At 40.4% G+C, this 24,921-nt stretch overlaps 1 protein-coding gene across 3 annotated transcripts in view; it reads right to left on the reverse strand.

Annotated features, from left to right (window-relative positions):
• The window catches only part of ADAMTSL1 (ADAMTS like 1), a 909,537-nt gene that overhangs the window by 116,186 nt on the left and 768,430 nt on the right, over positions 1–24,921 (reverse strand). For all 3 annotated transcript variants that reach the window (XM_019659072.1, XM_019659074.1, XM_019659073.1), the window contains 2 exons: positions 20,658–20,868; positions 5,367–5,546 (listed from right to left, as the gene is read on the reverse strand). In XM_019659072.1, the coding sequence (XP_019514617.1) occupies positions 5,367–5,546; positions 20,658–20,868 (391 nt within the window). The remainder of the gene's footprint in view (positions 1–5,366; positions 5,547–20,657; positions 20,869–24,921) is intronic.

Raw genomic sequence — 24,921 nt, forward strand, 5'->3', positions numbered from 1 at the left:
GAGAGAGAGAGAGAGAGAGAGAGAGAGAGAGAGAGAGAGAGAGAGAGAGAGAGAGGTGTTAATCACGTGACAGTGTGCAGCCATGTCTATATTGTAGCCGCATTCTACTCTAAGACTTCCTACTCTAAGGTTTCCTATAGACATTTTACTTGTTTTTACTTCTATGGCCTGGGCTTTTGAGTTAGAGTTAGACAGTCCTGTGTTCAAATGCTAGCTCAATATTTTACTACTTGGCAAGTTACCTAAATGCTCTGAGGCTGTTTATACTTATGTTCATTTTGCAAGATTGGGAATTAAGTGAGATAATATATTTTAAATGTCACACACAGAAATAACACTCAATTAACGCTAATTCCTTTCTCCTTCATTCACAAATATTTTAATGTTAAGCATCAGATAATTGTTATATATCTATTTTGTCTAAGGCGGGGAGCTAGGTGATATTATGGAAAAAAGACGTACACGATGGTGCCTAACCTTAAGGAGCTGTCATCAAATGAAGGGAAAAAGTCTAAATTCATTATTAAAATGAAATAGTATATTAGGATATAGAAATCAAACCCACAATGAGATACCACTTCATATCCACTAGAATGACCATAAAAAAAAAGATAGACAATAATAAGTGTTGGTGAGGATGTGAAAAACTTGGAGCCTTCATACACTGCTGGTGGGAATGTAAAATAGTACAGCCCTCTTGGAAAACAGTTTAACAGTTTCTTAAAAAGTTAAATATAAATTTACCATATGACCCAGCAATTTCACTCCTAAGTATCTATCTACCCAAGAGAAATGAAAACACACATCCACACAAAGACTTGTATGCAAATGTTCATGGGAGCATTACTCATAATAGATAAAAGGGGGAAATGACTCGAATGTCTATCGCTGGAAAATGATAAACAAAATGTGGTGTATCTATACAATGGAATATCATTCTGTCATAAGAAGGAACGTCGTTCTGATATGTGCCACAACAAAGATAAACCTTGAAAACATGCTAAGTTGAATTTGATAGTATTTAAATTATGCCTCGGTGAAGCTGTTTAAAGAGTTAAATAGTAATACAAGAATTCAGTAAAAACATAAAAATAAAATACAAGTGAAGTATTATAAAATTAATGCTAACAATTGTTGAATGCTTATGGTACACTAGGGATTTCCTGACCTAGGTCCTGAAGATGGGTGGAGTCTGGTTGGGTATAGAGAACCAGGGATACGTAGGGGAAGCAGGAAAATATCCAGAACAAAGATAGAACAGTTCAGCGCAAAAGTCCAAGGCAGGCTTAGGGGCAGAGCTAAACCTCTTTGACTGAACAGAGGGAACATGCCGAGAGTGTCAGGAGTTCAAGAGGTAGTTTGGGACCAGACGTTTGAAGCCTTTTAATTTTTAGGAAGGAGGTTTGGAATTGATCCATAAAGCAATGAGGAGCCATTGAAGGGAGGAGTGAAATGATGAAAGAGGTGTTTTGAGAAGTTTAATCTGGCAACGGTGTCCGGGAGGGATGGGAGTGGGAGATGGATGGCAGACAGGGATATCAGTTAAGGAGGCTGCCACAGTAGTCCAGGCTTGAGATGATAAAACCTGAAATAGGGTCATGGCAATGTGCCACATTAACTTGAAATATGACAGTAAAAATACCAAAAATATTATCTTATATTTTCAAATTTTATATGCTAGCCCACTGAAATAAACGATTCTATGCAAAGTTGTATGATATACACCACCCTGAAAGACGTTCATGAGGCAAAAAGTGGGGATGAGAGTCAAACCAATGGTTCTGTTCCCTGATGATCATGGATTTCAGATTCCACTCATCCCTTATTTTATTGTAAATGACAGCACCAAATCCAGGGATCAGGTAGAGTGGGGGTAAAAAGCCTGGAAATTGTAAACAAATGGTCATTTTAGTGCTGCCAAGTAGGAAAATAGGCTGCATGTCAGATCAATTTATGATTTTGGTCAAGTCTCATTCTCTCGGCTCGATTTCCATATCTCTAAAATAGGGAAACTAAGCTACAGCAGAGCTTTTCAAACTGTGTTCTATAACTATGTTAAGGAAGTGATTCAGGGGCTTCTCAGGTGAACTAGAGACCCAACTACTGGAAATCTGGGACCCCCTACCCACACTTCAAAACTGCTCTGATTTGATCTTTGTTTAGCTTTTTGGCTTCATAGTAACCCTTCAATTGAAAAAAAGGTTCCTGTGGCTTTAAATTTTAAAAGAACAACTAGGCTATAGGATCTTCTAAGTTCCTTCAAGCTCTAAAATTTACTGCTCAGACTTAATTTCTTTTATATGTTTTTTTGGGGGAACAACTTCCCTAAAACTATGACTTAAAAATATTTAATAGCTAACTCTTTCAGGAGATGGAAGAGTTTCTTAAAGAAAAGAAGGAAGGCCTTTTGAGCGGTCTTATTCTCAGAATAGAATCCGAGAGTAATTTTATCTGAAGGTCTAAAACTTTGGCTTCATACCGCCTCTGAGGGATTCTGTGCAGTAACCATAGGAGTGAGCCAGATAGTGGAGGGTAAAACACTGTAGATCATCCAGATCTTCTTTTCTCCAAGGAGTCTTGTGGGGGGTGTGGAATGCACATTTCACCTCAGGCACCAGGCCAAAAGAAGGGCTGCTGGGATGACAGGGCCAGCGGGAGCCTCTGTGACTGCCCCCGGGAGCATTTTACTATAGCACCAGCATGAGTTTCATCCCAGTGAATTGGTGATTACCTCCCGTCCTTCCCAGCCTCTCCCCAATGTTTGGATTTTCCATTCATCAACCCAGATAACTCAGAACCTAATAACGTTCCTTGGATAAGGGCTAACTAATCCTCTTCCTAAAATGTAACTTCCTTCTCCTAGGAAGACTGGCAAAGGTGGGGAAGGCCAATGCCATGACTTGGGTCCAGCCAGTCAACGTAAATGCTTTCTTTTATTTCTTCTCTTTCTCCTGACAATGAGCAAGGATGGAAGAGAATCATAGCAATATGATTAACTTTTACTATGCAGAAAGCACTTTACATGCATCATTTAACTTAAGCCTCCCAATAACCATAAAGGTGAATAGTATGATTATTGCCAATATTCAGATAAGCATACTAAGGGCAAGAAAGGTAAAGTAACTAGCCCAAGATTATTAGAGCCCTCATACATTGCTGGTGGGAATGTAAAATAGTACAACCAGTAAGTGGCAGAGTCAGCATTAGAACCTAAGTTTGCCTGTCTTTCAGTCTGAACTTTCTTTTTAAATTAAATTTGTTGGGGTGACCATGGTTAGTAAAATTACATAGGTTTTAAGTGTACAATTCTATACTACATTATCTACATGTCACATTGTGTGTTCACCACCCAGAGTCAGTTCTCCTTCTATCACCATATATTTGACCCCATTTACCCTCTTCTACCATCTCCCTCCTCTTTTTTCCTCTGGTAACCACTAAACTGTTATCTGTGTCTAGGAGTTTTTGTTTCTTTGTGTGTCTTGTTCCTTCGTTGTTTTCAGCTTTATATCCCATATGAGTGAAGTCATGTGGTTCTTGACTTTTTCTGTCTGACTTTTTTGCTTAGCATAATAATCTCAAGATCCATCCACGTCACAAATGGCAGTCTGAACCCTTAATCACACATGACACTATTCTAAAGGTCTGCTTTATTTAATGGGACCCATGAGACCTCAATTCGGCAGTCTCCTTTCCTTAGTGCCTAATCACAAGGGTCCTTCCTTCAAATCTGCAGGCTGAAGAGAACTTTTTTTGAATTCTCTGTGTCCCATATGCTCAGAGACTACAAAGTCCAGGAACACGGGAGTACAATTATAATCATACAATTAGCATCCTATTCATGGCAGACAATCACCTATGGACTTAGGAGAGCAATGCCTTTAACAATACGCCCTGGGAGGAGGTCTTCATCTAGAACCACTTACATAGCCGATACATCAGTGCTCGCTCCTACACTGCTATTTTTGTTATGATTTTTTCATATATAATACCGAAATCAACATTCCATGGAAAAACTGTCATTACCATGTTCATGCATGCACACACAAGCACATGCGTGCACACACACACATACACATACACACACACACTTGAATACACACATACTCATTCTACCCTTTTAATCCTTTATCTTGTGGAAATAAAATTATTTATAAAACATGACATTTTGTTACTCTGAGACATTTGGGGGGAGATACCACCAGAAGGCAATTTTACAGACAAATGATAAAACCTATGACAATGTAGGTTAACTCTCTATTGCAATGCCCATTAGCAGGCACCATCTGATGGAACTCTATATGGGCTGACAAAATACGGGGCAAGAATTCTAAGAGCCTATGGTGATACAGCTGGCATCTTAATTGTCAGAGGTAGCTTTCCCCTCTGTGGAACCAAGTATCTCTGTGATGTATTTCAGCCAGCAGTAGCTGCATCCGATGAATTGTATATCATACAAAGAAGGCAAAGCCAATTCAAATGATGCTTATATGCAAGAAAGGGGAGGGTCTTGAATCTGTTTTTGACATTTCAGTTCAGGCTTTGTGGTTCTTGTTTTGGCTAAATTTGCTTGTGAGGCAATACTATGGGGTGGGGAGGGGCTTCTCTGTGGAAGACACACAGGCCTGTTATAGGCAAGTCAAAGAAGTGTAAGGGCTGAAAACTAATAAGTTAAAGCTGTGTGTATATGGATTAATTTATGCTAGTGTTAGCATAGGAATTACGTAGACAAATAGGGTAGCTGGGGGTATATCACTAACTTCTGAGGTAAGTCTGGAATGGTGAATGCTGATGCAATCATCTCCCTGAATGAAAGGCACCAGGGGAAATCAAGTTCTCTTGCTGGGAAGTTGTTGAAGTTTTGGAGCCAGGAAATTGACAGTAAAGAGGCACGATTTCCTTGGCCTTCTTTTCCTAATAAGTCATGTTCCTTAGTGTCCAGTAACTTGGAAGAGAAGAACTAGAGGGGACTGGCCCTTCCTGAGTAGGGACTAGAAACATCTGAAAATACGAGGTGCAGGCAGGTCAGGAAGGCACATGTGGAGATAGAGGGAGAAGAAGCCGGTGTTCTGAGAAGAATCATGGGCCCAAACAGCACGAGTGAGGCCTGGTTTCATTCCATGAGGAACCTGTTTACAATTTCATGCTTCCGACTGATGAGTATAGAAGGGCGGGCTGCCTAACTCACATCTCTGCAGCCTAATTAAAAGTTAGTTATTATGGTGTAAATGGTGACAAAAATACTGCTCAGTAATGTTAGGAGGATTATTTTGTTCTGTTCTCGCCTTCTGTACGTCTACATTTGGGGTGTCTTCTTTTCCTCCTTATTTATACCTTTTCATTCTCCTTCTGAGGACCATACATACCTCTGTCCAGTCAGAGAGAAGCCACTCACTGGGACAGTCATCTTTCTTGCAGGCTTGCTGGGAGGACAGTTTTGAGGCTGAGCAGAAGGTCTCAGGAAGCTCCAGGAAGCTGCCGTCAGCCATGCGTTGCTTGCAAAAAACCTCACGCTTCTGGAAGCCCCCTCCACAAGTCCTGGAACACTGGTGAAGGGAGAGAAAGTCGACCCAACATAAGAAAGTGGTGTGTTTTGAGTGCCGATTTCTACCTTCGCCTTGGCTGAGTGAAAATAGAAAAGAAAAGGAAAGAAAAAAAAAAAGGAAGAAAAAGAAACAGAAGAAACCCCAGCAACAGCCCAAAGGATTTTGCCTCCTCCCCTTGAAATGAATTTTGGAACAAGCTCTACACCCTCTACTCTTAATCTCAAGTACTTAACTAGCGCATCCAGGAATTTCAAGAGCCTTTAAATCGTAGAATGTTGCTTCTCAACTATGATTTGCAGCCACCCAAGACAACTGGTTTAAAAGGTTAGTATAATAGAGTGTTAAACATATTTACGATCCAGTGAACATAATCTGTGCTGCTTCCTGAATGAACAAGAGAGCTCCTGCCATCGGTGTAAATCTAGAGGAATTAATCTGCAGAGAAGGCAGCCCTTTCTAAGTGTAAACATCCACTCTACCACATTGGGGTGGGGGTTGGGGAGTGGCGGTGGTATTAAATTTGGGGCCTGGTTTTCTGAATAAATCCCTGGAACACTTTTCTTGTAGGATTTGTGATTTCTTAGGGCAGTGGGAGCAAGAGCCACTGAAATTTGGGATATAAGAAAAATAGCCTTATTTCAGTGGTTTTCAGCAGGATCCCAAACACACTGACTACATGTAACTTAATAGTTATAATCCAGCTGCATGAGGACGGGAGGCCCCCTGCAGCACAGAGTGTTGGCTGTTATTCCAAGTCTTTGTCCCCTCCCTTGCAATAGCAGAGCGCCCCTGATTTTTAGCTGGGCACATGACTTTTCAGCACACAGACTAGATTTATCAACCTCCCTTGAAGGTAGACACTGCCAGGTGACGAAGTGCTGACCGATGGGATATAAGTGGAAGGGTTGTGTGTACTTTCGGGGAAATTCCCCAAAGAGAGTGTGACATTTCCCTCTTCCCTTTTTCCTCCTTGCTGGCTGGAATGTGAACATGATGCCTACAACTGAAGCTTCCTTCTTGGACTGTGATAGGCAAAAAGATGGAAGCTGCCCGTGTTCCTGATTGCGAAGACGCCATACCAGCCCTGGATGGACTGTGTTTATGTGAGAGAGAAATACTTGGCCTTCTTATTTCAGCCTTTGTGACTTTGTATTTTCTGGTATGTTCAGGCAGATCTAACCTTAGTGAATCTATAAACCTATGACTGTGCTGCAGATATTTTTTTGGTAAAAATTCTAGGGAGCACTCTGCTTTCTTCAGGAATAACCCCGTTTCTTTAACCTGCTGCCCTTGGGCTGTCTGGGAAATAGGCTTGGGTGTAAAGCCCCAGAGTTTGTGTTCAAGGAGCTGCTCCTGCCACAGAGTGGCCTCTCAGAACTCAGTATGTGCTCAGCGTACCGTACTCAGAACTGCAAGGGAGATTTGTGCCCACAACTGAGGTTGGGATGGAGATAGAATATCCCTGAGTACAGTCAAAACGCTGTTGTGGCGCAGCTGTCACCCGCTTCCTCCGTGATCCCAAACTTGGATGCATTTTAAAATTACTTGGGGTTTTTAAAAAAGTGCTGAGTTCTTGGATTTAATCAGAAATTTAATCATTAAGTCAGATACTCTGGGAGATGGGTCCCAGGCATCAGTTTTTTAAATTAAAAAAATTTAATTCTCCCAGGTAATTCTGCAACCAGGGTTGAGAACTGTCTCTCAAATGAATGCCCCTCCACCACCTCCAATGGGAATAAGATAAAGAGAGAGAGGACATCTTGGGACCCAGAGAGGTCTCTGTCAGAACCAGTGGCTGTTTGGACCCCATCTGGGCAAATATACCCTCTGTTTGCATTGTAAATGACTTGAGGTCACAGAGCTACTGGGTAATAAAGTTAGGAAAGCTATCAATTTAGGCCTTTTAACCCCAGAGCCTTTCAAACCATCCAAGCCAGTGACAACAGCCTCAATTTGCATTTTACATTAAACGTTTTTGAAATGAAAATAACCTTATTGAGTCCCACAGGAAAAAATGTATTTTCTTAAGGCTGGATTCAACTATGTACTCACTGAATAAAAGAAGGTTAAAGATAAAGGTGACACCACCCTATGAGGTAGGTCTTGTCTCCACTTTACAGATGAAGAAGCTGAGGCTAGAGAGGTGAAGTGACTCAACTAAGGCCACACACGGGCAAGAACTGGTTTATTTCCATTCTGTGCAATATTCCCCAAGCTCCTACTGAGCATATTCTCTGGGCTGGAGTGGGAGACGCAGCTGGAGAAGGCGCCCAAGCTCAGCTTTTCCTTCCTGTGGTCGTAGGGAAGGCTCTCTGCTTTCATTGGAGGGTGCTCTGACTGCTGCTTCAAGCTGAGGGTCCCAGGCCTTTAAGTCCCAAGCCTGCTAAGTGTCTGGTCTCCCCACATCCTCACTAGAGAGGCAGTGCTTTGAAATTCATTCATCAGCCTCCATTCTGTGACTCTCCCTGAGCAGCCCATGCCCAGGCTGGGGACCAACACTCTAAAATAGCTCATTTGCACTGTGGTGGCCCTGGAAATGTGTTCTCCCTAGGTCCTTCGACTTCTGAGCTGAAAGGCTACATTTGAACATAGCTTCTAGGCTATGCTATAAGCTGGGTGGGTGGGTGGGCTACATTCGGTGGCTGGCAGCCAACTGTTACTCATCACAGATTCAAACAGTTTCTTCCAAGGGTTTGCCTTGCATGTTATTTAGCCTTAATTAAGGAAAAATCTATGGCCTCAAAGCTAATGATTCAAGCTATGGGTGGCCCAGGCCTCAGGCGTTTCTGGCTCATTTTCGTGATTCCCTGGCTTTTTCATTGATCAGAGAAGCAAACTTTTATTTTAGTTCTTGTTTAGCAGTAGTTCAATAAACTCTTGAAGGATTTTACTTCTCTAGTGTATTTTGTACTCCATTGCCTAGCACAGGGCCTTCTGTGAACGTAAACCCTCACTAAATATTTGTGGAATTGAACTGAAGTTGGTGGTTGGGGGAAACTGAAATTAGTGCCTAAGAATTCCATTTATTTAGAATAACCCTTCTTGTTACTAGGGATAACTACGGTTTTAAATTTGGTTTTATAGTCTTTTGTATGACTTCGTCGGTTCAGCATTCTTCTATTTGTGTCAAATTCTAACTTCTAACCAACCAGTTATTCTGTCATCAGATTTTTTATAACCTTTATTGTTCAGTCCTTCTTCAGAACTTGTTTATAACTAGACAACTAACTGTGTGCATTACTGATTCCAAAGGATTTGCCTAACTCAAGGGACTCTATTTTCCACAATTCTTTCCGTTCCATGAATTATTAAAATTCTTCCATGAATGTAATTTTGTTCAAATCATAATTGTCAGAAAAAAGACAAGTTTATGCCAGTAAATAAAAAATTTAAATCTTAAGCTCTGACCTCTCCCCTTTCCTTACTCGACATGTCCACTTACATGCAGACAGGTATCTTGACCTAAACATGTCTAAAGTGGAACTTATAATTCTGCCCCTCCAATATTACTTCACGTCTGCTCTCTTCTCAGTCTTCCTCACTCATTTAATGGTGCCATATCCAAGACAAAAACTTAGGAAAAGCTCTCGAGTTTTCTTTTTTCTTAACAACTCTCCCCTGACAATCAATGAGCAAATACTTTCAGATTTGCCTGTAAAATAAGGAAGCTTTACCTTCACAATAAATAATAAATTGGGATACCATCAGCTGTTGCCTAGATTATTACTAAGCTTCCTAATCAGTCTCCCAGTTTCTAGTTTTCTCGGTGCCTAGCAGGATATAGATAGCATACTTAATTTGAAGAGAACTCCTCTCTCTTTCTGATGGCCTGCTGAAAACTCCATTGGTTGAATACAACTAAAAGTCAGAGGGTAGAGTGTATCTAGGTCAGCCTCCTGGACACAGGTGGAGAAGGTAGAGAGTAGCTCTAGAGGAGGAATGGAAGATATTCAGCATATCGTCTTACTAAGAGCGATGTTTTTCAAAGCATAAATCAGGTAACATAACTCTCATGCTTGAAGCCCTCCAACAGCTTCCCCTTGTGATGAGAATAGAATCCAAACTCCTGTAACCCTGCCCTGCAAAGCCCTCTGTGTTCTGGTCCTTGGCCTGATGGAACTTTGAGATTGTCTAACTCAAATCCTTTCAACTTCATTCATTTATTCAACACAAAGTTATTAAATACCAATCGTGGACCGAGCATAGTTCTAGGTTCTAGCAATGAAAAAGGAGCTTCACACACCTCTATAATTTTATCTCACACAACTCTCCCTTTCTCTGCATATTGCAGCCATATATATATATATATATATATATATATATATATATATATATATATATATATATATATATTTTTTGCTATTGTTGTTCCTCCAATGTCTCCAAGGTCAAAGTTGCGTCTCCCACAGGGTCTTCACATGTGCTCTTCTCTCTACTTGGACCATTCTTCTTTTACATCTTCATGTGGCTGAGAATTTCTAATCATTCAGGTTCAATTTCATTTTCACTTGCCTGGAGAGGCCATCCCTAACCTCCCAACGAGAATAGCCAAAGCAGCCTCTATCCTATTACGTAACTTAATTTTGTTTTTAAATAGCTCTTTTAAGTAGCTCTCATCCCTTTCAGAAATTATCCTCTATTAGACTATTAGCTCTATTAAGGAAGCAATTTTGTTTTTCTTATTGCTCATACTAACGTTTGAGAATTGCATTCAAAACTTTTCCCTAGGATGATATTGTTACATCTTTAATAAGAAGCCTTAGGATTGGATGATTTCATCTTTACTTTCTTTTTTTTTCTTCCACATCCTCTCATTTATTTTCCCTTTAAAGTTAATGATTTGTTTGTTTCCCAGTAAAGAAGTGGTCAGGATATGAGCTAAACCATAGAATGACATTTTACACCAGCTGCTGGAGGTATGTGATGTTTTGGTATGATCTATAAATATGTACACTGCAGCGAAAATGCAGTGTATTTTTCTATGAGAGAAGTGATGGCTGGTTCATAAAATCATTATCCCCTCAACCTCAAAATGACATCAGACCACTTTTCTTCTAATCCTTTGATTATGACTCAGTCAAATTCCCCCTGGGTCTTATTGAATGTGTCAAGTATAGGGCGCATGCTCTTGGAGTTTCTGTCACCTGTGACTGACATCTTAGACACTTCACTAGTGATGTTGGACTTGTAGGAGTACAGGTCTCTTCAGTGCTTGATGGCTAAAATTTTATTTTTCTAAATACCTTATGAGGCACATGGGCTTCTATTCAATTTGAATAAATGCTACAAAAATAAACAAGTAGCTGAGTAAAAACAGCTCTTAAATTCAAGCTGTCAGTTAGAGCTTCTTAGCAAATGTGGCACTAAGGAGAGGTGCAGGTTAATTTACTCTTTCAAACTGAGGAAGTCGATGACAAAAATAATTGGTCTTATTTCAAGGGTAGACATGGAATAAAACTGTGCTATAGAGTGTGGTCACTCGCTTAAAAGAACATAGCTGGGTTACTGATTTGCAGATAGGACCTGATTCTGGGGACACACCTTCAGATGATGGCCCCCAACACTGTACAGAAGCCTGTGACAATATGATGACAAAAGAGCTGCCAGAAAAGTTAAAAAAAATCAGCTTATTGTGAAGTTTGATGTACAGTAGTCCCTCTTTTATCTGTGGTTTTGTTTTCTGCAGTTTCAGTTACTCATGGTCAACCACGGTTCAAAAATATTAGATGGAAATTTCCAGAAATAAACAATTCGTAAGTTTTAAATTGCATGTTGCTCTGAGTAGCATGATGAAATCTCATGCTGTCCCACTCCGGATGTGAATCATCTCTTTGTCCAGTGCATCCATGCTGTATGCGGTCCCCGCCCGTTAGTCACTTAGTAGCTAGCTCAGTTATCAGATTGACTGTTGTGGCATCACAGTGCTTGTGTTCAAGTAACCCTTACTTTACTTAGTAATGGCCCCCAAATGCAAGAGTTGTGATGTTGGCAATTTGGATATGCCAAAGAGATGCTGTAAAGTGCCTCGTTTAAGTGAAAAGTTGAGTACAGGACAATGAGATATTTTGAGAGAGACCACATTCATATAACTTTTATTATAGTACATTGTTATAATTGTTCTTTTTCATTATTAGTTATTGTTGTTAAACCCTTACTGTGCCTACTTTATAAATTAAACTCTCTCATAGGCATGCATGTATAGGAGAAAACATAGTATATATCGGGTTTGGTACTATCTGTGGTTTCAGGCATCCACTGGGCGGGGGGCGGGGTGAGGGGTGAGGAGCGTGTCTTAGAATGTATCCCCCTCAGACAAGAGGGATACTCTACACATAAAGCTCCTAGGAGATTCTTTTTTTTTTTTTTTTTTTAAGCTGAGCCATCCTGCTACCTATTGGCAGCTCAGCGGCTGCTCAGCTCGGGCTGGACTCGAACCGCTGTTGCTCAGAGCTCAAACTCTTGAGCGAGCTCTTAACCAACTGAGCCACTCGGCCGGCCCTCCTAGGAGATTCTTAATGCTCAGAAGGTGAGGTCCAGACCCCTGAGAACATCCTTCAGAGCCCTCATACTCTAACATGCATTGAGCTCCCCCCCCCCACATTCCTTCCTGCCCTGCCATGGGGCAGTACCTTAGCTACCATAGACGATTTGCCCATCCTGGGCACACAGATACCTTCTCCACTCAGACCTTTGATCATGTTCCCTCTGTGAGCAATGAATGTCCTTTGTCTCCTTGTCCATCTAGAAACTTCCAAGACATCCTTATAGGCCCACCTCAAAGCCTCTTCCCTAAAGCCTCCTGTAGCACCTCCAACCTCATGGTAAGTGAGTCACCTCCCACCCACCTTGACTTGGAAGAGTGCTGCATCTCTCCTGTAAGGACTAGTCATTTGTGTCCTGCTGTTTCCCTCCACCTCCCTGCATGCACACAGGATTATGCATCTTTTGAAGAAGGGAATGCAGTCATCTTTCTATCCTCCAGTGCCTTTTGTAGCGTCTGCCAAAGAACATGCACTTCATAAAGTTTGTTGAATTGATGATTGGATGAATAAAAGAGCCCCAAATCCAGATGTTTTAAAGATGTAAAACAAACATCCAACTGAAGGGCTGAACATCCACCTTTTATCGGGATGTTTTATCATTAGCCAGAAGCTGCTTCTAAGCAAGTCAGCTGTGGATTTCAGCCAGCAGCTGTCTGTGCTCCGCTGGGTGCCCTGACCCTCCAGGTAGGGACACGACCAGGTAGCTGAGTTAATATGGTCAGGGTTACTTAAAAGCCTGTCTCATCTTTGCTCCAAATGTTTCCCTGGTGTGTTTACATGGATGAAAAGGTGTTTCTAGATTTTTTTTAAATTGTAGAAGATGAAATTTCAAATTAATAAAGGTTCCAAAGCCTGTGATGACTTTGTGAACATGTTGAGATTGCCTGGTGAAGTGGACAGTTGTGATGTGAGGGGCAGACTGCAAAGAAGAAAAAAATTTAAAAGGAGCGGCAAGAGAAATTTAATAAAACTAAATGAAAAATGTTTGCCTTTGTAAATCATTTAAAATAATATTGTGGCAAGAAGAGGTAGATCTCTGGTAAGGGGTATTATTTTTAAATATATGCCATACACAGAATAAATAACAAAAAATTGTATTTATATTAGTTATCCTAGCTGCCATACATGTTTCATTATATAAGGTCATGGGTTCATTAGTTTTATAAGAAAAGTAAAAAATACAGTAAAAGTAAAAAATATATAAATACAATAAGGGGAACACCTAAAAGTTATGATTCTATACAAAAATACAATGGCTCAAGGGATTGTATTTTTGAAGACTTTCCCATAATCATCACATAAATGAATTCTGCCCATATTGACACTTTTGGTTTCATCTTGGTAGTTTAATTTACTGAGAGCTGAGTTCATTTCCTTGATATCTCAAGACATATTATTGAGTCCAACATAAAGTGATGTTTACGTTCTATTTCTAAGGTTAACTTTCCAGTTTTTACACAATGTGCTCTACTTATGGCTTCTAACTCATTTAATTAATTAATTCATTCGTTCACTCATTCTTTCATTAAATATTTAGTGGGCACTTGCTGAGTTCCAGGCACATATTAGGTGCTGGGGATTTAAGATGATTAATAAATGTCCCCTATGCCTCAGGTATTGCAGTCTAGTCAGGGAGAAAAAATTACTATAAAATGTGATTAGTTTTACAAAAGAGGTAATATACAAGAAAGTGCAACTAAGTCTTTACGCTCAAGTTGGGGAAGGCTCTACAGAGGAGGTGACATGAGGAGTTGGCCAGGGAGATAAGGAGTGCTGGCGAGTCAGATTACATGTTCACAGACCCAGGGTATGAAGGACATGGCACGTTTAAATAACTGAGAAGTCCTGAGAAGGTGAAGCATAGGTTTTGTGGGGAAGGGTAGCTGGGAAATGAGATTGAGAAGGCTGGAGAGGGGCCAACAGTGAAGGGTCTTAGAAATAATCTCAAGACCATGGGGTGTCATTAAAGGTTTTAAAGTAGGGGGTAACTTGATTCAATTTGTAGAAAGTGACTCAAGCAGGAAAGGCCAATGGGTTCCAAAGATAATTGCCCTGTGAGAAGTTAATAGGTGTGCCATGGAGAAAAGGTTCCCTGGTTAAATAAGTCTAAATACCACTGCATACCTTACACTTAGTTGGCAGTTCTCAGCACATATTAATATTTTAAAGGCTCAACAGGGGGCCTGTAGTAAAGAACCACAGATACCAGGTTGGGCAACACTGGGTGAGAGTTAAGCAAGACAATACAGGCAGACCAAGAAAAAGGTTTGGTTAGCTGTGAGACTAGAGACTAGAGCCAGCACAGGAGGAGAAGGATTAGGAAAGAAGAGAACAGTTATGTTGGAAACATATACAAGGTGGGATCAACAGGATTTGGGTGTTGACTGAATGTGAAGGACAAACAAGGCTGAGATGGCTCTACTTTCCAGCTACAGAACAAGCTAGATCGTGGTATCACCCAAACCACAAGATCCACGAAAAAGGACTGGGTCTGCTGGGGAAGGTGGCAGATAGACATGTTATTGAGGTGGTATTAGACCTTTGGAATTTGAGGTAACTCCAATATACGAGGCTGAGAAGTTCAAAAGACAAGTTAGAGGTTGTGCAAGGTATGTAACAGAGGTCGAAAGTGAGCCAAACTAAATTAGGGCTCAACACAAAGAAAATGAGGACTGAATCTCACTTACTAAACAAAACCATAAAAATGAGGACAGAATTTCTAGCCCAACCATTTTGTGGATTAGAATGACCTTGCAATATAAACTAAGCTAGCTTTCTTAAAACTAGAAGTACAATGGGTGTACAGTGTATGTTCTGGGTTTAACATTCCTGTTACTAGGTGAAGCATGGGGTTGCACACCCATTAAAATTGAGAGCAATTATTACAAAGAGTGTCCTGCTAATAAAAACAAAAATTTTTATATGTGAAATTTGACTTCTCATCTGTTCTGCTTACATTTGTTGTTGCTTCTAAGGGTCGGATGAGGTGGCCATTTCCTTATGAAATATACTACTAAAAATGAGATAAACATCTTAATAGATTGTTTCCTTTCCAGATATATTTTAAATAAACATAGTCTCTAACTTATAAGAATTTGTATTTTAGTTACTGTAGTATAACAAAACCGATGACTAAATTGACTCCTTCTGCCAGAATTCAGTCCTGTAATCCAGACCAAAGTTGTTCTTTTTTTCTGTGTGTGTTTAAATCTAGAAAATGACAAATTTAAGTCTCAAGCATTTAGTTGGCATTAAAATTCCCTCTTTTAAAAATATTGCGAGCGGGACTCTTTTCTCACATCCCTTTTTAAGCAGCTAAACTATAGGCATTTTGAATTGTAACCCTGATTAAAAAAAGAGGTATATATGGAAATGGCCGCATAATCACAGTTTTAAGCAAGGGGGAAAAGATGGGCTGCAGGGCATGTTTTAGTCTCTGCACAGATGTTTGCAGTATGTGTGTATATGTTGGGTGGACCCCATCTTGAACATAAGACATATGCAATAAAAAGAAATATAAAGTATGCTTCAGAGTGGACTATCTAATTCATTTCAGTTTAAACTCTTCTAGCACCTTTCTCTTTTTTCTCATTGCTTACATTCTTCTTTTTTTTTTTTTAGAATGAAAATGAATATAGGAAGAAGATGGATGCATACAAAGCTCATAGATAATGGTGAGGAGAGTGGTAGTAGAAGGCAGATTTTGAATCTCAAGGACCTTGGGCTAGTAGACAGTAATGTTTAGTCAGCCCACAACACAGCAGATTGTAGTAGGCCGAATAGTGAGCCCAAAGACATCTAGGTCCTAATCTTTGAAACTTGTGAATATGTTGCCTTACACGGTGAAAGGGACTTTGCAGATGTGATTAAGTTAAGGATCTTGAGATGGGGAGACTACCAGTGGGCTTGATGTCGTCACAGTGGTGCTCATAAGAGGGAGGTGGTGGATTAGAGTCAGAGCGAGGCTATCGGACAGAATCAGAGGTTGGATGAAGCACTTTGAAGGAGCCATGAGCCAGGGAAACAAGCAGTCTCCAGAAGCTGGAAGAGGCAAGGTAACAGATTCTTCCCTAGCATCTTCAGAAGGAACGAATTGCAGGCCTACTAACATCCTGATTTTAGCAGAGTGAAACGGGTTTCAGATTTCTGACCTCCAGAGCTATAAGATGGTAAATCTGTGTTGTTTTACGCCACTATATGTGTGGTAGTTTGTTACAGCAACAATAGGAAACTGATATACAGATTAACTGCCCTGGTTATATGTAAGCAAACAATACTGAGTTTTATGTAAACTGCTGATTTTGGGGGCCGGTATTGGATTTCCTCCCAATTTAATGCTTTAAAGCAAATGGTAGAGAGGTCTTGGGAAAGCTGCACCCGACAATGGAAAAGAGAATGGGCATTGAAGCATACAGCCCCGCTCCCCGCCTTTTCATTTATCAGCTTCCTGACCCAGGGCAAGCACAACCTCGGCAAGCACAACCTCTCTGTTGTTTCCTCACAGAGCTGCTGTGGGGATTAACAGAGAAAATGAAGAGCTGATAGAATGAGTTCTACCACATGAAGTTTGAATTCCTGTGAACCTCACAGTGCCTCAGGTTCCTCGTCTGTAAAATGGGAATAATAGTAGTACCTATCACACTAAGCACAGTGAGAATTAAACAAATTAAACATGGAAAGTGCCTAGAACTGTTGCAACACACAGTAGGTGCTGCTTTTATTAAAGAGAAGAAGCTCCTGAAAGGTAACAAGTGCTCCATAAATGAACCCGCAGGCTTGTCATGTACCTTTTCAGCACCATACTCTATGCTTTACACTGGGTGTTATGGGGTCTTACTGAGACATGGCCTCTGCTCTCACTGATCTGATGGTCTAACTCAGAAGTCATAGCAAAGCGCCCATACAAGTAAGGTGGTATATGACTGTTAAATGAGCAGCACTGACCATGAACACCAAGTGACTTTAGTGTGGGAGGATGGTATAGGAGTCATGATGGAAGAGATATGACTCCTGGGGAACTGTGTGTGGGCAGGGAGAAGCATGGGCAGATTGCAGTGTGCCAGCAGGGATGGGAGAACCGTAGCTGGAGATGGGCGGGGGCCGTTTGCAGGGGAATGAAGACCTAATGAAGTCATTGGGCTTTATTATATGACAATGGAGAGTCGCTGAAGAGTCCTAGAAGAAGGCTGTCATGGTCAAGGTGTCTTAGCTGGACTTATGGCATATCTTTAAAGTGGTTCTCAAGCATGGTGCTGTAACACACCACTGTGATATGGTCCCTTGTGTGGGTATATAATATGTAATATACAGCCAGCATCAAAGTTGTTGATGAATATGTGTGTATATTTAATAAGTTAGAGAAGATTCAGAAGGCAAATACACTAAATATATAAGTGTTTCCAAAGCCAACTAAACAAAACCTAACAAAATAGTAAAGCTAAACTGATAAAGATAAATATTAAATGGATCTTTCAACAAGACCAGAAGTAAAATCAAGGGATACAGTATTGAGTAAGAGGTAGAACTGAAATAGAGAAAGTTCCCTAAAAACCAAAGCTAGAATTAGCTTTCTGCTTCATATCTTCCTAATTGTTTCTAAAATAAAATTGTAACATAAATACTTAGATTCCATGCTAGTCCTGTCCAGACCTGCAGAATGTATAAATATTGGCTGTTTGCCATTTGTCCGGCAAATGCTCTATAAGGGACAAAGAAGGTTGCATTCTTAGTAGGCAAATGATGATTAACCTAAATTAGGTTTTTTCTGCCCTGAAAGAAAAGCATACTGCATGAGGTCAGCATAGCCCAGTGTTCAAGCAGAAAGGAGGGGGAGTGTCTCCCTTCAAATGGGCCAAAGTCCATATCCGTCCTGCTGTTATCTGTCTTTAAATTTGATCCACCAGCTCCTTTTCTTTCATATGCAAAGACTGTAAACTAGGTGTTGAAGGATTAGAGATCTCAGCCCTATCCTCTGCTAGATCCAAGTAGCTAAATGGAAAAGATCCTGTGAGTGCACAGCAACTTTCCTTGTCCCAACAGCATTGCCAAGAAGCAGAGCGCTAACCAGTCAAATATGATAGATGCTCAATAGCTGGTGTCTTAACTAAGTAGTTTCCTAAGGCAACAGTCAATTAGCATGCAGACACTTAAGTTACTCTTGACTTATTCCATATAGCATAAACAATAACTTCCTTTCTTTTAATAGGTGGACAGTAATAGCTCATTTTGCCTAACAAAACAACCAAAAAAGTAAGATTCTAGGAAATGATGTAAAAAAAAAAAAAGTCTGTTGTTTCCTCTAGGTTCAGAGAGATTCCAAGAAATCCCCGAGAATTCTTAAAACAGACCCTATGCACCAAATATTTAACAGGGGTTTGTTTTCATTGGTGGCTTCCACTTTCTGTGTTCTCTATTTCTTGCTATGTTTTAATATTTTTTGCAGTTATTATATATTGAGTATGAAATACTCAAGATATTTTTCAAAGGTCCCAATAAAGTACAGTCAGTGGCTCATGGGATGAACTTCAAAGAGCTGTTTACTGTTAGTTTCCTGATCTGAAAAATGTACTTATATAGGCATATCTTGGAGATATTGCAGGTTCAGTTGCAGACCACCACAACAAATCAAGTTGTAATTTTATTTTTTTGCTGGGGGAAGGTCTTCGATTTGTAAAAAACACAACATCTGTGAAGCACAATAAAACAAGTTATACCTGCATCTGACATATCCCAAAGGCTTCTCCCTAATAGCAGGAAATAGTGAAAGTTTTCAAAATAAATTCACTTAACAGGCCCAAGGTAGATAGAAAATGGAAGAATAATTAACTCTTTGGAAATCCACTGTTTTAAATAGGGAGACTGGGCATGGGGTGGTAGTGTTGGCAATAGACCCCCAAAAATCACGTATATGGATGTGCTCTAAAAACTGAAGAAGCATCGTAAGTCACTGCCACTATTCAGCAGCTTGTGTGGCTATTGAAAAGAGGCTGGTGTTTCACTTCATGGCTAGGTCAATATTATGACCTATAATGATACAGCAAACATATCAGCAAGATATAAAGTCAGAATTTCAGGGCTTGGAGGGCAGTATTTTTTATCTATTTATGTATTTTGTCATTCAGTGAATGTTCTATCCAGAACTTCCTATGTGCTTAATGGTAACACAAACTAATAATATAGGGATCTAAAACTTTTCAGTAGAGGTTGATTTGGGCTGATTCCTGGTCTTGTCTTAGGGTTGGCATAGATTAGGGTGCAGTTTAAGGTCATGGATTTACTCTAGTTAAAGGTAAAAGTATAAATGCATTAGAAATCAGGAGACCTGAGTTTTGCTCACTCATTACTATTTGATTCTTTGAGCGCTTTACTAAATCACAGCCCCAAGATGGCTGGGAGCAGGCAGGGGGTCTGCCAACTGATTGTGAAAAAGCATGGAGGGTGTGTGGAAATGGCAGCCTCTTCTCTCAGCACTAAGGTAAGGAAGGGTATGTAAACTGCTATCCTCTCTCCTTCTCAGTTGATTACCATATATAATTTAGCATTTTAATTGGGACACTTTTGAGAGTGAAAAATGATTTCAGTAAAATTGGGCTGTATGTCCCCTCACTTTTCAGGCTTACTTTCTGTGACCTTTGATGTCACGTTAAGCTGCATCTGATATCCTAATGGGGAGGAAATTGCAAAATAAGATCCTATCCAAATAATCTAAAATCCTCCTGCATTAAAAGGCATCCAAAAAGATTACTTAATTCAAGTATGATAAATATAATTTTAGATAGGATAGTTTGATAAAATAGTTGTGTTTGTATTATTATAATGTAGGCTTTAGAGTGGGGTCGGCAAAGTTTTTCTGTATAAAGACAGAGTAAATACTGTAGATTTTGTGGGCCATATAATATCTGTCACAACCACGTAGTCCTGTCCTTGTAGGGTAAGAGCAGCCATAGATAATATATATAAAAGAATGGGTGTTGCTGTGTTCCAATAAAACTTTATTTACAATAACTGGCTGTGAGCTGGATTTGGCTTTGGGCTGCAGTTGCTAACCCCTGCTTTAAAACACTAGTTTCCAGACCTTTGGAACTCATAGGACCAGAAAAATAAAAAACGCCTGGAATTGACTCAAGATTTCTATTTTTTTGCTAAGTAATTACATATTCTTAAAAAGAAAGAAAAATGATTTCCTAGTACCTTTATCTCTTAGAATTTTAATTAGCAAAGAAGCTAGAAAGGGTATAAATTCAGAACAAATTTAGCTGTAAGGAAAATCCATCATGTTGTCTTTATTTTTAGAATTTTTCCTTAGCCTGGTGAAAACTTTGTTGTGAAATAGTTCAGGTTTCGAGATGGTTCATTTGAGTTGCTTTTGGAGGTTAATCTCTGTGGTACAGCAGAAAACATGGTATGTAATTAAAAGATCTGGATTTGAATAGGTTGGGGGAATACTAAGAAGGGAGGGATAAGCCTTCAACATTCCTTTAAAGGGACAAAGCTACTCGGAGACGGAGTCCCCTGTCCTGAATCACTGATGCAAAAACGCACTCCAATATTGAGAAACCCCAGAACTCACCGGCTGCCATTGCGCAGGGTACCAGGCTGGGGGGCAGTTGAAGCGGTTACAAGCTTGCACAGTGCTGGGCTTGGGCTGGCGACACAGCTCATCAGCCAGGATTACTGTTTCATTCATCTCTCTGGACAGGAGGTGGGAGCAGAAGACGTCTCTGGTTTGCAGGCCAACCCCACAGGTGAGACTGCATGGACTCCACTTGCCAATTTCCCACCTGGGAAGAAATCAGAGAGGATGAGGACACCCTGAGCACCTGTGCAGAGAACATTTCCCATGATGCCAAGTGTTGCTAATAGAATAAAAATACCAAACCTTAATGTGGGAAGTTCCAGCCACAAGATCGGTTAGGAATTCTAGCCCAAGCCTAGAACCCATCCGTTCCCATACTCTAGAATTCATTTAGAATAAAGCAAAGAAGGTGATAAAATGGAACATCTAATTTTTGCCCACAAAATCATCAAAAATGGTCACAGTCATGTTTATTTTGATGGAACCTATAAACTTCATTGAAATTAGGGGGTGTGCTAGATAAGACATAGGCTGAATACATAAAGGCCTCAGGCACCATGTATTGAATAGACTAGAAGAAGTCTTTCTGCTAATCTCTGTAGTCCCCATTCTTAGCAGGACTGAACAATTTGTGCTCATTTTTCTTTGGCTTCAAAATGAAAGGTTGTTGGCTCCAACTTCCTTTAAACTTCCATCACAGTATAGAAACATCTCTGTCTTATGTATAAATATCGTCACTGCCTGGGACTGGAGAATGTAACAAAAGTGAAGGTTGCTAAATAGATCCATCTTCCTGAGGGGAAATAAGTGGAGAGAACTGCTCGTTATCTGGAAGTGGAAGTCAAATATACACAGATGAGTTGAGTGCATAAAATGGCCATTCCAAATGGCCAAGTCTTGAGAAGTACATTTATAGTGAGCTAAGGGCCTATAAAAACAATCCCGCTGCATTTCCCTGTTGATGCAGCCTCCAAAATGGGAATGATAAGGAAAAAGCTCAGTTGCTTGGGCTCTGAGTCAGAAGCATTCTTTAATGATCAGTTTTAGAAAGTTCTGTTTATAATGTGAGGCACAAAGGGTCTACAAATAATGGTTAGCCAAGAAAAGCATCACAAGTAGGTCTTTCGGAAGCTAGCCGCCCCCCACCCTCAAACTTCTATCACCAGCCCTGAAAACTGATTTGAAATCTTTGGCCTTGATGTTTTTTGTCAGGCTGTAAAACTGAGTGTATACTCTTAATCTCTTCCTGCTACACTGATGTGTAACTACCTTCCCAGTTCCTATTTCCCAACCTCCTTTTATCTACGCTATGCTGAAGCCTTATCTGTAGTGAACTCCTTCGTTATCCTCAATTCAGAACCCCCCCCCCCCCCTGTTTTCTAGCTTTGTCTTTACTCAAGCTGTTACTCCTAATTTGGAATACTTTCTGTCCTTTCCTTGCCCTTCAAAATTTATTCCACTTCTATATATCCAAATTTGATCCATATTTAAAGGATTGTATCCATACCTGCTCCAGACACTATCATTTCCTCAACTGTATTACAGTTCTGCCTATCAAGGCAGAATATACAACTCTTGAAGCCAAGGTCTATGTCTAAGTCCAGTTTTGTGTCTCTCACAGCACATAGCACCTTGTACATAGTTAATGTATACAGTTAATAATGTCCTGACAAATTAGCAAATGGAAGGGGCCTACCATCCTAGTGGGCACCTTATACATATTATGTCATTTAATTATCTTCAGAACAACATGAGATAGGCTCTACTGATATCCCTCACTTTACAGTCGAGGGAATATTAGAATTCAAGGGGCTGACTTGTCCAAATATCCATAATTAGTAAGTAGTGAATCCCGGATTCAAACTTGGGTGTGTGTGGCTCCAAAGCCTTTGTACTTTCTCTAGTACCATGCCGTCTCCAGTAAATACCTTGAAAACTGTCCTACAAACATTCACAGAGTTGTAAATGAATAGGAGAGGCTGGGATGAATATATTTCTTTTAGATCCTTGTGTGAATTTCCATAAACTTATTTTAGATCTCTAGCTTGGGTCAATCCCAACCTTTAAAATATTGTGGGGTTACTGGTTTTAAAATACATCCATATATTCTTTACCTTCTTCTTCCTTCTAAAGAAGGAATCTTGAGTATGGGCTGAATTTAGTGGCTCACTTATAATGAATAGAACAAGGCAGGAGTGATGCTATGTGACTTCCAAGGCTAAATCATAAAAAACCAAAAAACCAAAAAACTATAGTTTCCAATTGGCTCTTTCTCTTTGACTCTCACTCTGGGAGAAGCCAGCCATCATGTCATGAAGACACTCAGTCTTAAGGAGGGTCGACTTGCAAAGAAACTGAACAGCTCACCAACTCACCAACCATCAGCACCAACTTTCCACTCATGTGAGTGAGCTACCTTGAAATCAGATCTCCCGGACCTAGTCCGGCCTTCAGATGACTGAAAGCTCCTGAGAGACCTTGTTCCAGAGCTGCCTTTCCAATCTGCTCCCAAATCCCTCACTCATTAAACTGTGAGAGGTACTAAATGTTTATTTTTGTTGTGAGCTACTTACTAGGTTTTGAAATTTGGTATGCAACAATCAACAACTAATATAAACATATCTCTTCTCCCAAATGTGCATATGTTCATCAAAAGACATATAAAAGAATATGCAAAGCAGCACTATTCACTGTAGCCCAGATGGGGAACAACCCAACTGTCCATCAACAGTGGAATGGGTAAAAAATTATGATATGTTCATAAAATACTATAAAACGAGAGTAAAGTACAAGCAACATGAATAACTCTTACAAACAAAATTGAGTCAAGAGAGCCATAAACTCAAAACTTCGTACTGTGATTGAATTCATATAAAGCTCAAAACCCAAAACTAACCTAGTGTTAGAAGTCAGGGCAGCACGTCTCCTTGGTGGGTGGGACTAGAAAAGCAGTACGTGGTGGGGGGCTCCTGGAGTGTCATTTTGATCTGGGTGCTGGATCTACTTTGTGAAAAGTCACCAAGACATACATGTAGCATTTTTGTACTTTTCTCTGTTTATTATGTTTCAAAAAAAGGTTCTTTGTCCCGACTTTTAACTTGAAATAATAAATATTGTGGGTGTGAAACAAAATTCGACAACCATACCCAAAGCTGATGACTACTGTACGTATATCTCCTAAAGAAGCTGCCTACACAGAGAATGCTGTCCCAAGGTTAAAACTCATCATAGCAGAGGCTCGACACCTCCACTCCCCCCACCCCTACCCCCACCTCTGGGAGAAATTCAGTTGTTGGGACCTTGAAGCAAAGGCATTTTGCCAGCCACAATGTCACTTCAGTGCCACTCAGAGAAATTCATAGACTAGACATTTCTGCCTACCCATGAACAAAAGTACATTACATTCTCAAGGGAGGAGGTCAGCAGAATCTATCTGTGTTATTAAGCACTTTGCTGATTCTGGGTTGAAAGCATTTGAATTCATTTAGGCAAAAAAGGGAAAGCAACGATGGTCCCCCTACTGCTCCCCTGCATAGAGGCTGCAATTGTGAGCCTCAGGCCTCCTTGCAAACTGTGCCATTGGCTCTTTCTGAGGTAGGGACTGCAGGCCAGGGGGAGCCAGCTGGCTGGGCCAGATTGGCCCTGGCTAGCAGCCTGTGGGACACTTACAAGCCTTCCCCGGATTTCTGGGCCTGGTTTCCACATAAGCCCAGTGCTGAGAGGGACAGGGGCTCTGGTCTAGGCTTCAGGGTGAGGGCGTTCGTGCTTTTCCCCCCACCTTACCTGGCTGACTTTTACTCATCTTTTTATCTTCACTGAAAACATTACTTCCTCAGGGAGGAAGCCCTCAAGTGGGTAAAATTGTCCCCTACGTTATGGTTCCTTTTAATACTTCCCACTTTTGGGAATTCTCAACACACTTGTTTTTGTTTATTTTGTTTTATTGTAATAAGAACACTCAACGTGAGATCTACTCTCTTACAATTTTAAGTGTGCAATACAGCATTGTTTACTATAGGTACAATGTTGTACAGATCTCTGGAGCTTATCTCGTACAACTGCAATTTTATGCCCTTTAGTTAGTAATTCCCCACATACCTCTGAGCCCTTGGTAACCACCACTCCATTCTTTGATTCTATGAATTTGACTACTTTAGAGACCTCATATAAGCGGAATCATGCAGTACTGGTTCTTCTGTGTCTGGCTTATTTCACTTAGCATAACATCCTTAAGGTTTATCCATGTCACACATTGCAG

The sequence above is a fragment of the Hipposideros armiger genome, unplaced genomic scaffold, assembly GCF_001890085.2.
Source record: "Hipposideros armiger isolate ML-2016 unplaced genomic scaffold, ASM189008v1 scaffold_294, whole genome shotgun sequence".
Taxonomy (NCBI): domain Eukaryota; kingdom Metazoa; phylum Chordata; class Mammalia; order Chiroptera; family Hipposideridae; genus Hipposideros; species Hipposideros armiger.